The sequence below is a fragment of the Microplitis demolitor genome, chromosome 7 (genome assembly GCF_026212275.2).
Source record: "Microplitis demolitor isolate Queensland-Clemson2020A chromosome 7, iyMicDemo2.1a, whole genome shotgun sequence".
In the NCBI taxonomy this organism is placed as follows: domain Eukaryota; kingdom Metazoa; phylum Arthropoda; class Insecta; order Hymenoptera; family Braconidae; genus Microplitis; species Microplitis demolitor.
This window is the reverse complement of record NC_068551.1, coordinates 7,788,996-7,806,808: the sequence shown is the minus strand read 5'-3', so window position 1 is coordinate 7,806,808 and position 17,813 is coordinate 7,788,996. Positions and strand designations below refer to the sequence as shown.

The 17,813-nt window shown below is 25.7% G+C and overlaps 1 protein-coding gene across 2 annotated transcripts; it reads right to left on the bottom strand.

Annotated features, from left to right (window-relative positions):
• Positions 1 to 576: 576 nt before the first annotated feature.
• LOC103575800 (protein ROP) lies at positions 577 to 17,207 on the bottom strand. Of its 2 annotated transcripts, none has more exons than XM_014443768.2 (11): positions 17,113 to 17,207; positions 13,231 to 13,539; positions 12,916 to 13,019; positions 10,668 to 10,816; positions 10,352 to 10,567; positions 9,110 to 9,211; positions 8,822 to 9,029; positions 8,500 to 8,742; positions 8,253 to 8,440; positions 5,374 to 5,528; positions 577 to 5,313 (listed from the first exon to the last, which is right to left on the bottom strand). In XM_014443768.2, exons 1-11 carry the CDS (start codon positions 17,138 to 17,140, stop codon positions 5,252 to 5,254), a joined length of 1,764 nt encoding a protein of 587 aa, XP_014299254.1. In that variant the 5' UTR covers positions 17,141 to 17,207; the 3' UTR covers positions 577 to 5,251. The 2 variants fall into 2 exon arrangements, with proteins under 2 accessions (XP_014299254.1, XP_014299255.1); XM_014443769.2 differs by lacking the exon at positions 12,916 to 13,019 and adding an exon at positions 11,106 to 11,209.
• Positions 17,208 to 17,813: the final 606 nt, after the last annotated feature.

Here is a 17,813-nt window from a genome sequence, read left to right as displayed (position 1 = left end):
TTTAAGAAAAAAACTTATTTTTAGCATTCGTAATCCTTTAAATGCTCAATTGATAAGATCTAAAAAAGTTTTTTTTAATATATTTTCATAAATACACATTCTATAAAAAAAAGTAATATGATGTTTCTTGTCAAGAATTCAAAGTCCTACAAAATTGTTCCTATAATTTTTTCCTTTAATCTGCATACTTCATGAGATATTTAAAAGAAAACCACGATAGTATCGTAAAATGAATTTTGATGGTCCTGAGACACGTGTTCTTTTTACTTACAAATAAAAAACCAAATTCCCCTCATATTTTTTCATTAAAAAAAAGCTTTTTATGAAGCGCCTGCGAAATTTTAATTTTTAACGACCACCCTAATATATATTTATTAAAAAATATGTGTTAAAAATAATTTATATTCTCATAGACATTCAGAATTTTATTTGAAAAAATAACTAATGGGAAGTAAATATATGTAATAATAATTAAAACGTTTTTACATAGGCAAAAAAAAATTATCTATTAATCTTTAATCGAATAAAAACCAAAGTATAATTAGGAACAGATTTAATTGAAATTATTTACAGTAGTATTATAATATTATTTATTTCATTGATTTCGTTATTATTTAAATTGTTATATTTATTATTATTATTAGTTGAGGGTATTCTCAGACAGTGCCCCCACTTTTTAAAAATATTCAATAACTCAATTAAAAAATAAATTGCACCTACAGCTTTTTTTTGTTTTCTACAAATAAAAAAAAACTTTTTGGTTGTCAGTGATTCATTGAAAAAAAAAATCCGAAAATTGTTAATTATTTACTAACTTATGATCCTGAATTTAACTGACAATTAAATTCAGGATCATTTGATAACAACTGTCAGTAATATTTTTTTTTTAAATCTACATCTCAGCGACAAATGTCCTCTTTTTAATTGATGCTTTAATTTCTTTTCAATTAATTAATGACATTTGAATATCGTTATGGTAGTTGAAAGGATAAATATTTTTAAAAAGTGGGGAGAGGGGCACGGCCTGAGAATGCTCTTAATTTATTGTAGAATGATTGCATAATGTTATTCTATGGAAACAATAATTGTTTTTTTTTTAACAACATATACATTAATTAATAATCTGATTTTAAATTCTGCAATATAATGTAGGCCTTTATAAGCAAAACACTTTCTTTGGATAAACAACATACACACGCACATACGTTTGCACACTTGTAACTCTTTATATAAATACCATAAATTGCATTTTTTGCTAATAATAATAATTTTTAGCTGTTGCTATTCAACGAAGATATATATATATGTCTTTTGATATTTATATTTTTAGATAACAATTAACTTAAAAATATGGTAAGTCCTGATTATTGACACTAAGTACGTTAGACATTATAATTAAATAATAATAATAATAATAATAATAATAAATAGATTTTTTTAACACCATTTTATTTTTTTATACTCCTACCAAGTTAATCAATAATTATTACTGTTGATAGATAAAATCTTTACATAAATATAGAACATTTTATATAATTACTGAAATGTACCAATTATTGACATGCAAAATAATTTATATTGAATTCGTAGTTTTCGCGCTATTATTCGAGACGCGAAATTTTATTTTATTTTAATTTGCTGTTAATTAAAACTTCAAGAAAAATTTTTATTTTTCAATCCCAAGTAGCAGACAATTTTAAAATATAAGATGTCTTGACAAGGACAAGACAAATTTTATTTTATGTCAAAGCCAAGTATTTTTATACAAATAAGATATACAGGTGTTGGCCCTACACAATATTTGCGTTGAATTTAAACATTAAATTTGTGTTAAAATCTCAACACAAAATTCGGGTAATACGAGAAGTGAATTCAATACTTTTTAAATATCAATGCGCGACACAAAAAAAATGTTAATTTTTGTACCATGGATATTTAATTATAATTTATGTATCATTTTAAGGTCATTAATAGTGACAACAATTATTATTTGGTATTTAACTTTTTTTGATAGTAAACAATTATTTTATTCGAGTCAAGATTAAAAAAAAATCACGTAATATTTCATAGCAGTTGTGAATAGTAAATCAATTAATTTCTTTTAAAAAAACAAAAACACATTTTTATTCAGCGAAAAAAGTAATTTTAACATTAAATAAAATAATTCGAAATTATGACTAAATCTTTTTTATGGGAACGATAAAAATTCTAGCTTTTAGTAAATAGTAAATTTAATATATTTTTAAGCTAAATTGACATTTATAAAATTTCGATTGCACTTTCATTTTCCTCGTAATTCTTCCGTGACTATCGGTTGATTTTCTAAGATAAATTTTTTGTTAATTTTTTAAGTATCACTTAATAAATATTGATAATTTCAATTTTTGTTCTAAGTAACACTGTTGAAGTGTTAAATAGTAGATCAATTTAAAATTTTTAAGTAACACAATAGATGCGGTAATTTAACACGAAATAATGAAGACAAAAAATTTAACTCGGATCGCTTGTAACACAGATACAAAATATTTTTACTGTGTGGGAATCATAGAAAATTCGTATTTTTATTTCCACCATAAAAGTCATCTTAATTGATAGATCAGACGATTAATTCGATATCTACTTGTCATCAACTTTTTGCTGCCGTTTGTGTCGAGTTTTTTAAGCATATATTATTTTTTTATGATATCAATTTCTGATTTTATCGTCAACATTTTAGTGTCTTATCGATGGATCAAAAAACTGATATCTGATAGATCTCACAAAGCTAAGTGTACTACTTGGGATTGTATTATAAACTTAAAAATATTAATGATTTTTAAAAATATTGACAGAAATTAAGGGTCAGAAGAACTAATAGAAATTCTGGATTTTATATTTCTAATTACATTTTAAGTATTTATGGGACTCTAATGATAAAAATCTTCCGAGAATGTTCGTCTTATGCATTTTTCCAGAAGTTTAAAAAATTTCTGCACTGATAATCAATTAATAGATTATTAGACATCTGAATTTCGATAATTTGTTGAGTACAACCCAGTCTTAAGTAAATAATAAAATAAAATTGTCAATAATTGGTACCCTGGCAATAATTGGGTGTTATACCTTATACTAATGTACACAGATTTAAAGCGATCTAATGATTCTAAAGACAATGCATAATAATTAGGAGTAAATTTTTTATAAATTTAAAATATAGTTATTATCTTTTTAAGTTTGTAGTTTACATATCTAATTACTTTTCTTTAATGTGATGAGTGCTTTAACGGAATGGTTATGTATTTATTTAAATATTTATTATTATAACAATTACTTAACTTAATTATCAATTAATCTCAAAAATCTAATATCGATATAAATTTATTTATTGTTGGCAAGTTTAATTTTACTTTCAAAATAATTATTTATTTTTGACTATTACTGAATCTAAAAATCATAAGCTTATAAATTTAAATCTTTGGTGGAAAATGAAGGTAGTCGATGATTTAGAAAATTTATAATAATTTAAGTTGTAAAATTTGATTCATTTTATGGATATTCTAACTCTTTAATGTAATTAATGTCCTTGGCGGATTCGAATTACGGTAAATTACGATCTTTATTATAAATTACGATAATTTACTGCAGACTACAGCATTTATACGGCAGTTTATGATATTTTACAACAATATAGGTAATTTACGGAATTTTAAGACGAATTGCAGTAAAAAAAGAGCCATCCGGCTTTACCCGGAATAGAAAGGTAGATTTTCTGAATACAGTAAAGCTAAAATAGTGTGATTAATACTCATTTACGCGTTATCATTACGAAGTTATTAAAGGACTAAGCTGCAAAAATGTTTTTTTTTTGTAAAATTTTCGAGATTATCAAATCGTTATACAAGATCTTTGAAAAAACAATTAATATAGTGAAAATTAAAGCTAATCGTATGGATTTTGAGATTCTTTTTACAGAATTAAGTTATCATTTTCGGTTAAAAAGTTATTTAAGGATAAAGCCAGAAAATTCATTTTTAGGAAAATAAAAAAAAAAATTTTCAAACACCCACAACTTCTAAACTAATCGACCAAATGGGCTCATCTTCGAACGTGATCAAGGTAATCGTCCAATAAATAAGTGTATAAAATTTCATTAAGATAAGCTAAGAATTGCGGGCGCTATCGTGATGGCAAGGCGCGTTATATTGTATATATGTACATACATATATAAATTTTTAAGTGGATGGTATTTTTTGACTCTACTAGGTAAAATAAGATATATGGTGGCAAAATTCTTTGATAATTTGATCATGAGACCCATTGCAATAGTCCGATTTCTAAAGAAATCTACCTAAAAACGGCAATTATTACTATAAACACAGTGTAATACTTCATTTACCGTAAAATACCGCATTTTTATCTCACGTTTACGGTAACTGACGCCAGTTTTTACGGTAAAATTGCCATTTTAAGCACAACTTGTCGTAAATTACTGCAACTTTGCCAAAATGCCATACTTGTACCGTGGAATTCTGTATTTTACTGTAAAATACCGCAGACTTGCCGTACACTTACGTTAGACTATTGCACATTTGCGGTCAATTCCCGTAATGTTACCGTGAAAATACTATCGTAGTTCTTTCGAACATCGTAAATTACGGTAATAGTCGTAATTTACCGTGAATCGGATCCGCCAGAGATTACATTCGCACTCATCATTTTTACCTGTTTTTAATCTTAGTATTTAAATAACACATTTTATGATTATTTAACTTGTTTTTTCTTATCTTCTTCCTTTCTACTTTATACGTACATATTTTTGAAAACATATATGAGAACGAGAGCACACAAATATAAACAACAATACCTAATTTTTATACATTTATCACATTCTTGACTAAAATAAATTTTGAGTTTTAGATTCATTGAACGCGAATAATATATTTTTTTACTTTTTGTTTAATTTTATTTTTTCTATTGCTTATTATAAGAATTACCATTTTATTGAATATATATAAATATTATTAATTGTAAATGGTACCAGTAATAATATTAATGAACTTTTAAATTTTTTCTTGCAGGCACTTAGCACATTAGTTGACAATCTAACCAATTTTTCGATTCCATAGTAGATTTTTTTATAGCTCCCCGAATAATTTTATGATAAATTTAAAATTCAATTAATATTACTAATTACTGATCCTATTTAAATTAATAATAGATAATGTGTAATCTATCCCATCATGAAATTTTAGATGAAATCAGTCAATAAGATTTAAATGTGAATTTTACTCAAATCCGATAGGAAAGATTTTGGTGTAATAATATGAGATGATCCTAAAAGAAAAGTTTATAAATATATTTAAATTAAAAATTTTCAGACTTAAATGATCTTACCAATTATAACTTCCCAATTTTTCATAGCATTCGTTACTTCATATGCACAACGAATTTCAGAGAAACATACGCCGCCGACAATAAAAACAATTAAACGTGGTACATTTTTAACTGTTTGTTGTCCTTTATCTTTATGCCAATGCCCATAACGTGCACTAAAAACAATAATTAAAAATAAACACACATTTTTATTTATTAGGGTGGCAATTAAATATTTTTCCGAATTTCTTGTTTTTTTAGGCTCACATTAAAATTTATGGCGATTAAATGCCTGCTCTTTTTGGACTGCTCAAAGCAAACCAAAAAAATTTCGAAAGTGAACAGATTTTCCGAACGCTATATACTTATATAATTAAACAGTTGCCGCTTGAATAATAAATCGATTGACATATTTATCAGTCATGAATTGTTTAGTTAAAGGTACACCAATTGGCCAAATTTTAAATTGACATTTTATTTTGGATTCCAAAAAGTAAAATTTTCAAAAGTAAAAATTATACACGGACATAAATCTTGAAATTAACGTAACTAGACTTAACAGAAGGAAGGAATCGCAAAGAATACTACAAAAAAGTAAAATTGTTAAAAACTCAAAGGGTGGATTGGGTCCCATAGGCAGCCTGAGATTAACAGAGGGTCGATTTAAAAAATTCTGAGTTTATTCATTTCACAATATATGTCTTTGTAAGTTTAAGGTGGTTGATTTAAAGCTTTTACGATTATCATGCCATAAAAAGTCTAATGTAGGTTTTCAATGCTCATTTAGGTTCAAATTATGCCTTAGATTCCGACTCGGGCGTGTGTTTAAAAAAGATAACTTTATTGTAATAATTTGTCAACTTTTTGATAACATTTTGATCACTTTTGAATTCTACTTTATAAAGTTTTTTTGACAAACAGCAATTTTTTTTTATGTTGACTTAATGCTAACAAAGTGTTAATGATTTTTGAGAAGTTGTTGATAGAATAACAAGTGGTGAAATTAAAAGTACATGAATAAACAAAAACAAAATACTTGGCATATTTTATTGTAAACTAAAAAAATTAATTAAGAAAAAAAAATTTATTATTTTACAAAAAGATATGGAATGCACTAGTGTTTTATTTATCTACCAACTCTTAATTGTCCACGATCGATTTATACACATACATAAATTATACAATTTTAATATTTAAATTTATTTTTAATGATTTATTGAATAATTTAACTATAATCAGAAGTTATTTAAAAGTGTTTATGGAACACGCGAATGACAACAATAAAAAAATGACAAAGTAATATAAAAAATGGCAGCATTTTTCAGTTGACAAAATAAAGCTAACATTTAAATACAATAAAATGTTCTCTTAAAATAGTTAACAAAACTTTAACAACTCAATGTTATCTTTTAAATAACGTAAAAATTAGAGGTGTGCGAATATTCGAATTGTTCGAATTATTTGATTCGAGTTTCGAATCAAATAGATCGAGCAATTCGAATTATTCGGATTGATTATCTTTTGCTCTTAAACTTATCGATTTCGAAAAATTATCTTGTTCATTTGACTCAATTGGAACCTTTGTTTTTAACTCATTACTAAAATAATAAAAATTTCACTGAAAAACCATTCGTGTTTAAAAAAGTGCCATCTGGCCATACCCGGAATGGAAAAATATATTTTTTATTTTGATTCGAAATTCTTTTTGACATAAATTTAATAAACTTTAATTTTCATTATTAATCTTGTGGTTTTGATCTTTTCTTTTTTTTTTTTTTTTTAAATATTTTAACTTGAAAAATTGTAAAAATGTCGACAAAAAGTTTAATGTGACTTTAGCTCTGGATAACTTTTAAATCAACAATCGTATATGTAAAATCTAACGTATTTATCTTTTAGCTTATTAAATAAGCTTTAATTTCGACTGTTATAACATTGTTCAATGATGTGTCTTTCATTTACTACAGAGTTTGAACCATATCTGTATAATTCGGATAATACACGGTAAAAACTACGCACAGTAAATGCTTATTACAGAAAACCATATATTGAAAATTTGAGAAAATTTTGTCATAAGATATTTTAATTAATTTATGGAAAAAGGAATTTTCCAATCAAAATAAGAAATATACCTTTCCATTCCAGGTAAAGCCAGATGGCACTTTTTTTCACAACAATGGTTTTTCAGTCAAATTTTTATCATTTTAATAATGAGTTATGAAAAAAAGATTCCAATTAAGTCAAATAACTCGAACAAGATAACTTTTCCATCGAAATCGATTAGTTTAAGAGCAAAAGATAATTATTCGAACTATTCTATTACGTGGTATTCTATTTTATTGTGCTTTTTCAAGTTTTTGTGGAGCACCGTCACATGTAATGGCAAAAATTAGTAATAGAAAAAATACAGTGTACTTTAGATCGTAATTGTTTTGTAGAATTTCATACTATTTAGTATTGTAAATAAATATATACATTTAATAAATTGTATTTCTACCATAGTTTGTGTTTATTTTGCAACAAAAGCGTGAAGTATTTTATTGTAATCCATTGAAAAATGTTATACCTTATATGTGTCCCCTTTTCAAAAACACTAAAATATACATAATTTCTGTCTAATGTATTACTTTTATGTTGAATTAGATCAAAATAGATAGATATAAATAAACAACAACATTTTTACTGTCTTGGAATAGTTATGAATGTATAAGGGTTAAAAATTTTCAATTTTTTTTTTTTATATCCTTTAATTTTCGTGACTAATGTGGTATTGAAAAATTTTAAACCGTCGTAATTAAATTCCCAGATACTTTACGAAATTACCTGACGTTTCCATAATATATCCCGGTTGCATTTGTAGCCGCCCTAAATTAATAATTTAAATTAAATTAGTAAAATACCTTGTTGGTGCATGATATCCAGAACTAACAGCACGACCAGCTAAGAATGGAAAATGCTTGGTATCTAATCTATCTTCAATAGCATCCTCCATAAGATCTTTGACAATTGGTGTCCAACGACTCATTTGATATGTTTGTTCAGTAATTCTTTCTTTACGCGTGACCACATATTGTTTACGTCCTTTACCCTATTAAATATCAATAAAATAAATACAAATAATAAAATAAATAATAATTAAATACGTACATCAACATTTACTCCCAAATTAGCCAAGTTCAAAATAGTTTGTTTATCGTCTGGTGATATTTGAGCATGATGTATCAAGCGATTAAGGTTTTCTTCAGCAATTCCACTTTTATTTAACACATACAATGCAATAGTTCGTAATTTATCAGTACTGTCAATAGTTTGATCCAAAAGAATTGGAGTAACATTGCGCATATGATCTTTAATACGTTCTCCTTCAGCATCTGTACCCATGGCCAAATCCTTCAAAAAAATTAAATTTTATTACTGAGAATTTTCGTATTTTAATGACTGTATTTTTTTTTTTCAATGATTTGTTTACCTGCTCGACTTTACAAAGCTTATCAACATTTCCCTGATAACGTTTCATACAATCTTCAGCCAAATGTAAGTGAGTCGCATATTTACTTAATTCCTTCTGATACTGAGGCATTTTTTTAATCATTTGTGAAAGATCTCTCATACTTTGTTTATCTCCTTGCGGCATTCTCTTTGACTCGGTAAATTTCTTAAGATTTTTCGTAACATTTCTAAATTAATTTTTAAAAAATTTAATACTAATTTATATAAATATATATGGTGTTATAATTTATATGATTTTTATAATTACTGAGATACAACTGCAATGTGTTGGTGCCTCAATTCCACCCATAATTCATCATTTTCGTCAAGCAAAACCTCTTTTTCACCCTGACCTGCTGATGCTTCATAGCTTTAAATAAATAATTTAAAAATATGAAATTATGTAAATAATATAAGCGACCGACTACTTAGTATCACTACAAAATTGATTGAATATCATTTAAATTCAATTTTTTGTTGAATATCAATTTATTTTACTAATTTGCTCTCAGAAAATCGGTTTACTTCTATTATCATTGAAGTTTATAAGACAAATCTTGTTATTAATTTGCAAACTTATTGATTCCGATAATTTTATAATCATGGGAATTTGGAAAAAAAAATCAACACGATCATTTTTTTTTATTAGTCGATATATTTTTTTTCTGAATCATTTCAACTGCGATTAAAGATAAAAAAACTTATTAAATTTTAAGAGTTTACCAAAGGGCTGTTGTCTTTCATTAATACAAAAAGTTCCGTATCTAATCTCAAAATATTTAAAAAATTTCATAAGTTGAAAAAGGCACAAATTAGGGTCAAGATCTTTTTCACTGATACCAAATTTAATTTGTTTAATTTTTATTACCAAAGAGGCATTGCATGGACTAAATTTTTCGCACACCTCAAGCGCGAAAGCGCTGATGGTGCTTTATGATCGCTCTAAATTTTTTATTCTTTTAATAGTGGTGTGCTGTCAATTGATTCCATCAATTTTACACCACAAGTGATCACTACAAATTTATCCTACCGACATCTGATTTCATCGACAATTGATCCGACCAACAACTGATTCCTCCTAGCGTATAATATATGTTTTCATATATCTTTTTAGATCTTATGCTAATAATAATAACAGACGTTACCAATATAAATGTTTATTAAAAAATTACTGTAATCCAAAATGATCTATTTTTCTGATCGATGGGATCAGTTGTCACGGAACCCTTAATAATATATAGTTCTAAAGAAATCTACTTAAAAAGGCATGTCTAACAATATTTTTTAGACAAAATCAAATTTTTTTGTTAATATCAAGCAAGTAAATAAAATACTTGAATAAAGTAATTATTTGGTTTTATTGAAGAAAATAATAGCTTGGCACTATTTAGGTAACTAAAATACTTAAATCAATAATTTTTGCTTGAAAATATAAATTTTTTCTCTCAGTGCCTTATTATTTTAGTAATATAGAAGATAATTTAAAAAAAAATAATTATAAAATGATTACCTATAAACATCATTTTCAATATCAAGTAAATCGTAGGCCATTGCTTGTAACGTAAGTTCATGGAGTAAAGGCGAAACGCAATCGAATCCACGATCAAGAATCAATAATTGAGAACGTGATTTTTCAGGACCTTCACCCATTGTTGGTTCATCCGCTTTGTATGCATCTAATTTTTGTTGTATCATTTGTGCAAGCTCCACATTTCGATCAAAGTCACTATTTAAGTAATTTAAAATTTTTTTATTTATATATTGAATATTTGATAAATGTAAGAAAACAAATAATTAAACTTAAAATTCGCTTAATAATAAATTACCTTCGATATCTTACTGATGGATATTCACCAAGAGTAGCACAAAGTGTTGCTATCTGTTCAGCACTACGTTCCATATTAGCATTTCGTACATTTATAAATGAAGGACTGTAAAAGCATTGGAACGTTTCACGTGAATCCAGTGAGAAAACCTACAAAAATAGTTATAATTAATAAATTTTTAAATTAAATCATACGGTTTTATTGTAAAATCAAAGCTAATATATTATTTTATTTTTTTTAAATGACAAGCAATGAAAATACTGTTTTATGTTCATGCGCAACGAAAAAATATGCATTAGCCATTGAGTTTAGAAATTTGTTTTAAAAAAGTTAAAAGCAAAGTGAAAATTACTTTAGAGTATTTAAAATAATATAGATAAACACATAAGTGGTATTCTACATGATTTTTCTATATTTATTTCTTCATTTTTATTTCACCTGAGACTCATATGGCAGAAATGCAATGTTGATCTCTTTCAGAGTTTTAATCTTTCTAGCAGCAAGTGACTTGCAGAGTTCATTGAAGAGCTCCTCCGGGCACACTTGACGAGTGCAAGCATTAATGCATTTGTAAAAATGGTTAGTTCGTGCTTTGAGTAATTAATCAATATGTATATATTAGACCGATTCTAAAAATTTTAATTTTTTTTTTTTTTTTCAAAGACACACACTAAAGTTTCAGTAGCATAAAAAAAGACGCCTGTTAAAATTAAAGTCCTTAATATTAATATTAAGTACTTCCTGATTGCAATTTTTTATTTCCCATTTAAATAACACGGGGAAATTTTTTTTTTAATTTGGAATTTTATAACTCATCATCTAATTATTGCACCGGAAAGGTTAATACAAATTTTTGTTGGAATTTTAAAGTTTTATAAGAACGGTCTCTTATCACTTTTCGAATTTTTTTTTTTTTCATATGTTATTCAACGTCAAATTCAAATTCATGAAAAAAAATCGCTCATTAAGATTATTAATTTTTGCTCGGAAATATTTTACTTAATTTTGAATAAAATTTTCAGAACAAAAATAAATACTATTAATAGGAGATTTCGTAAAGAAGTATATTCTTTCACGTGTGCTTTGTTAATAATATAAATAATTTTTAGTCAAAAAATCTATCGTTTTAGGTTTTAAAACTTTATTTTATTATTTGTCAATGATCATAGATTTTTTTTATTTATGAAATGATAATTTTTTATTTTTGATTTTAAATCTATGTTTTTATATAACACTCTATAATAAAATATTAATCAAGTACGCGAATAATAAATATAGTGAAACTTATTAGTTTAATACTTATGTATACTTTTAATGCTTTTGATTTTTGAATTTGTCAATGCATGTTAATAGCTTGAAGATCCTGACGATAGATTTCTACTAAGACTTTTTTTTCTAATAGCCTTTTCAATTCTAACTGCTTCATTTTTTCGCTATTGGAATCAATTTCTACAAATTTTTTTTCAAGACCGTAGACAGTTGCATTCAGACCGCGTTACTTTTTGAACAGTTTTGACAGAAAAAAAAATTTATCGGATTTTTTTAGTCAAAAAAAATAAAGTTTACATTTTTCGAGCTTTAAAACGAAATTCCCTGACATTTCCAGGTTTTCCAGAAATGTGGCCACCATGAAAATCATTTATTGGAAATAATATGGTCTACGAAATTTGGTGATAAAACTGAAATTTTCGTGTAGGATGTTCAATAATATTGAAAATTACCATGAATTTGAATCTGATATTGAATAACTTTTGAAAAAGTAAATTTATCGAAGAATTATGTGATACCCTTTTTATAGAACTTTCAAATTCTAACAAGAATACGTATTGACCTTTCCGTTACAATAATTAGCTGATGAGTTATAAAATTCCAAACTAAAAAAAAAATTTCTCTGTGTTATTTAAATGGGAAATAAAAAATTGCAATCAGGAAGTATTTAATATTAATATTAAGGGCTCAAATTTTAGAGGGCGTTTTTTTTTACCCTACTCAAACTTTAGTGTGTCCTTGAAAAACAATAATCAATTTTTCTGAATCGGTCTATTATATATAAATGCACAAAATGTCATGTTTTGATAACAAAGTAGAAATTTATACTTAAAATAATGAAATTGGGGGAATATAAACATGAAGAGAGAAGATAAGAAAGAAAAACAAAACACACAGCTTGATATAAAACACAAAGTCACCATAAAATTACAAAAAACAAAGACCATTTTTTTTTCTTTTTTTTTTTTTATTTTTTTACCTGCTCTTCATACGGTATAAATGCAATGTTGATTTCCTTTAAAGTTTTAATATATTTTTTTACCATTGACTGGCCTAAAGTTTTAAATAAATCTTCGGGACATGCTGTGAAAAAAAATTAACTAAAAATTGATGTAAAAAATAAAATAAAAAATGTTAATTGGATACTTTCAATAATTTATAGTAAAAATCATAAATAAATAAAATAATAATATTGAGCAATTGTATTTTCTTAAAAAATTTTAGTAATATTAGATTTATTTTTGAAATTAAAATATTTCATTGTTATTAATTAATTATAGAGATAAGATATTACCTTCAGTAAAATATACGTGAGCAGCTTTATAAATAGTTCTCGATGGATTACTAAAGTCATCAATAAGTTTTTGCACCGAGCCATTGCAAGGAGTAATAAGATAAATAGCTTCCATTGATGGCAGGGGCTCTCGTTTCTTATTGATATCTTCTACTAGTGTAATTCCTTGTGCACTTATATCGTGCATTTTACAACACGCAGAGACCATTCTCATAGCCAATTGATCTACGACAAGAATTCTCCATTCTACATTAGCACCACCAGCAGCTGGTTTTTTATTCTTCTGCTTGATTACTTCATTCATTATTTCTAAAAAGGTAATCGAGAAAACAATAATTATTAAAGTATTATTATTGATGTTGTTGTTAAGATAAGAAATTTAGATTATCAAGTTTATAGTAACAATAAAAATAGGGACCGTTGTAGCCCGTGTGTTAAATCACAGGAAATTTTAGTCATGAACAGGAGGGTCTAGCGTTCGAGTCTGGAGCTCGGCGTTAAGGGCCAAGGCTACATTTGGGTAAAGAAGTATGTGGAAATTTAAATCAGGAAAAAATCTGGGAATGATTGCGTGAGTAGAAGAACGGAAAAAGGGGATAAAAATGTAATAAAAAAGTGGCTCCGATAAAAAACGATTGCTATAACTCAGAGGAAAACAATGACTATAATAACACCTAAAATTAAATGGTCCATTACACACTAAGGGAGGAAAGTAGGGCATTCCAACCTGCGATAGAATTGCCTACTATCCTTTGTGGTGTGTGTACTCAAAGTTTAAATTTTTGCTTCTGTTTATGGAAAAAATGCCGCATGCACTAATTTTTATTATTTGTTTTCTCATAAAAGCCGAAGCAGCACAGAGACAACTTTAAGATGTTATAAAAATGTATTTTAAAAGGACAAGATAAATTTTTTTTTGTTTCAAAGCCAAATTTTTTCATGTAAATAAGACATACAGAAGTTGGTCCTAAGAGTCACAGGAAATTTGTGTTCTTATATCCGTCCTAAAAAATTCATTTCAATTAATAAATCGTTTAGATGACTTATTTGACCACTATTTGTAATTTACTTTTTGTCGTCGCTTGTGCCAAGTATTTTAAGTAAATATTTTTTCGGTGACATGAATTTCTGATTGTTTTTCAACATTTTGGTGCCTTATTAATAGGTCAAAAAACAGCCTCAAAACTTCTATCTTATAGATGTCACAAAGTTAAGTGTGTTACTTAGGAGGAAAGAGTTTCTTTCCTTTAAACAGGGCAGGAATTGAAACTTCCGGTGCAGGTACAGTGAAAAATAAATAATTGTATAATTGAAATTAAATAAAAAATTGTTGAAAAAACGTTTGATTTGTTTTTTATAAATATTTATGATATTGTTTTAAATTTAGCAAAATATATAATTGATAATGTTATTAAACTAAATCAATAAAAATAAATAATGAATAATTCAATGGTTAATTATTTAGTTGATGTCGAGTTCATGTAATTATTTTGTTTTTAGTAATGATTAATTTTTATTAACTCTGTCAATAATTTATAATTTAATTATTAAAATGGTTGAAAAGAAAAAAAAGCTAATCAGTATCAAGTCAGAATTTGAGTAATTATAAGTATAGTATAATACGCCCGAGAAAACTAGGAACCAAATTACACTAAATAAAGTAAGAATGATTGTAAGAGTGCAAAATTAAGGATAAATAAAATTAAAGGATGATACCAATCAATGTAAATAAATAAACTAAGAATAAGAAAAAACTGTAAAAAAACGAAAGTTGTGCAGTATACATGCAAATAAAGATTATTATTATTATTATTATTATTATTATTATTATTATTATATAAAAAGAAATAATTAAAAAATGTATGAGCATATTATTGCCGAAACATAATTTACACTTTCGAACTTATTTTTAAATATATATTTTCCGATTAAATTATTAATATTTCTATTAACGATTAATCTCATAAATACTAATATATTTTCTGTACATTTATAGTTTACTATAAGCTTGTTATAATCAAGTAATATGAGATACGAGTAATCCCCTGTATTTTACGCACATCTGTGATGCATTATTGACCAATTTATACTTAATACTGTACAAATTTCACAATTACTGTCTCCTGTTACGTTGTTATGTGTAATAAAACAATTCAGCTTTAATAGTTACTAGTAATATGTAATTTATATATATGAGAATATAAAATACAACCATGAACTAAATTGTAAAGGTATAATTATTAATTACATAAATATAATGAATCCATGTGATAGTAATCAAATATTATCATTATAAGAATATTAGAGTTAATTAAAAAAGTATTTTAAAATGCTATATTTTCTAAATTACGGAGATAACGATGTAAATTAATAATGACCCATTTCAATAATCTTTTCGTCGTTACTTTATCTATTAAAAGTTATTTTTCAACTATTACATGAACTTTTATTAAAATAAACCGTATAAGATTCAGCTTTCAAAAGCTACGTGATGTGGTACCGTAATGAAATCTTCATTTAAATATAAAAAATTTAGTTTGAGTAAAAAAAAAAAAAAAAAAACAGTTTTCTTTTTCTTTTTCGATCAATAATTCATAACAGAAAAACTATTGAAAAAGGGTAGCTGCTATATCGGTTTAGACGACCACAAGATAAAAAAAATTATAAAGCTCAAAATATTTTTATCAGAAAAGATATTAATTAAATTTATTTGTTTGTAAATTGTTATTATTAACGAAATTTTTTAAATAATTAAAAAAAGTTATTTGAACTCTAATTATACAGTGAGGTAAAACAATTCTTTTACAAAACCTCTAATTAGATACTTTTTTGAGTCTTTTTTTTTATTCTTTTTATGGGGTTATTGAATTCTAATGGGAACTTTTATAGAATTAAGGTAAAATGTTGTAAAAATACGTTTACTTAAAATTCGTTCATAAAGTCGTAGATAAACTTCCTTTTTGCTATCAGAATTACAAAAGTTCTACTCCCAGTTCTAATCTGCCTCAAGTTTAAAAGTTCCACATGTCGAACTTTTTTGGAATCTTTTTGAACCGAATTTTTTTTTTCACCCATAGTTTACACACTGATTAGTTGGATCGATCATTGTAATCTATAACATTAAATCTTTTGGTACCTATCTGTTCAAGTATTGATCGGTCTTTACAGTTAGTGACGTCATAACAGTCACGTATACTTATGAAATAGTACCCTTGTAATTAAAAGGTTGAATAGTTTAAATAAAATAAACAAATTACTGAATTAAAATTTTAACAACCAAATATTTTCGAATTGAATTTAAAAATTTAAATTATTAACATTGAATTATTTTGTGTAGTAATTATGAATGAGGATAATGATACGTCAAACACACGTGTATAATCCAAAAATAGATTTGTCACCGATTACATCAAGACTAATAGGCTAATTGTTAATTTAATTTAATAATGATAAACAACATAATCAATATTATGATTCATAGATGTTGACAGTAATGAATTATGTATCAGCGATCGAACGTCAGATTGTATATAAATAAATATAAAAAAACTGTATATGTTTATTGTTGTAAACAGAATAATTGTACAGCTAAAATTTATAATTCAAATAATTGAACAATGAGCATTTAATAAAAAGACAATAATTATTTTGTGATGAAATAACTAAACAGTTTGACGTTTACATGCTCAGTTGTAGGATGAAGTCATCCTGACCAAGTCGTACGCCCAATAAATGTACATTTAAAACATGCGTATTTTAAGTGATCATTACAAACTATAATTATTCTAAGTAATGTAGCATTCAATTATTAATTATCTGGATACAAATTGAATTATTTCATTGCTATGTATCATAAATTTTATTATTTTTTAGAGTACTCACTTTGACCGACTTGTGCCTTGAGCGCCATTTTGACAGAACTGAAACACTGACTGAGAAATCCCTTTAAAATCTTAATATAGGTGGCGTCAAATTCGTAATATATCAATATTTCTTTTTTTTTTTCACTTCATAATTATAAAATATTAAAAAAAAAAAAACATTCCCACTTCAATAGATCATTGATTTTTTTACTTTATTATTGGAATATAATTACATAAAAAAAATTTATGAATGTCAATGTAGCAGACATCAGACAAATTTAAAATTATTAATAAATTTTGAAATTAATATGTGCATTTTTTATAAATATTATTTTGTAAATTATTTACTCTATTTATTTATAATTTAAAAATTGTCTGATGTCTTCTGCTACATTGACACTCATAAAAATTTGTATGTTTCATTATTTTAATTAAATTTTCCAAGTAGATTTTACAGTAGGCGTAGAATTTGAAAAAAAAATTTTTCATTAATCTTTGGCTTAAAATTTACGTCTATTTCATAAGAAAGTGAATTAAATGATTTAAAGTTGGCTTTAGAATATGGCAGTAGCTTGAAGTTAACTTGCGGTTAAAGTGGTTATCAGGGAAAACATAACATTATTTAAAAACTGTATTACCAACAGAGTTGTCATATTTGTATTTTTGCATCTGCGCAGATTATTTGAACCGTGTTGCGCGCGCAATATTATTTTGCTATTA

Excerpts from the sequence above, each read along its gene's own strand:
- LOC103575800 (XM_014443768.2), bottom strand. The coding sequence starts at position 17,140 with ATGGCGCTCAAGGCACAAGTCGGTCAAA. Across the intron at positions 10,817-12,915 it reads TTATACCGTATGAAGAGCAG|GTTTTCTCACTGGATTCACG; the intron begins GTAAAAAAATAA and ends CTATTTTTGTAG. Across the intron at positions 9,212-10,351 it reads ATTGAAAATGATGTTTATAG|CTATGAAGCATCAGCAGGTC; the intron begins GTAATCATTTTA and ends ATTTATTTAAAG.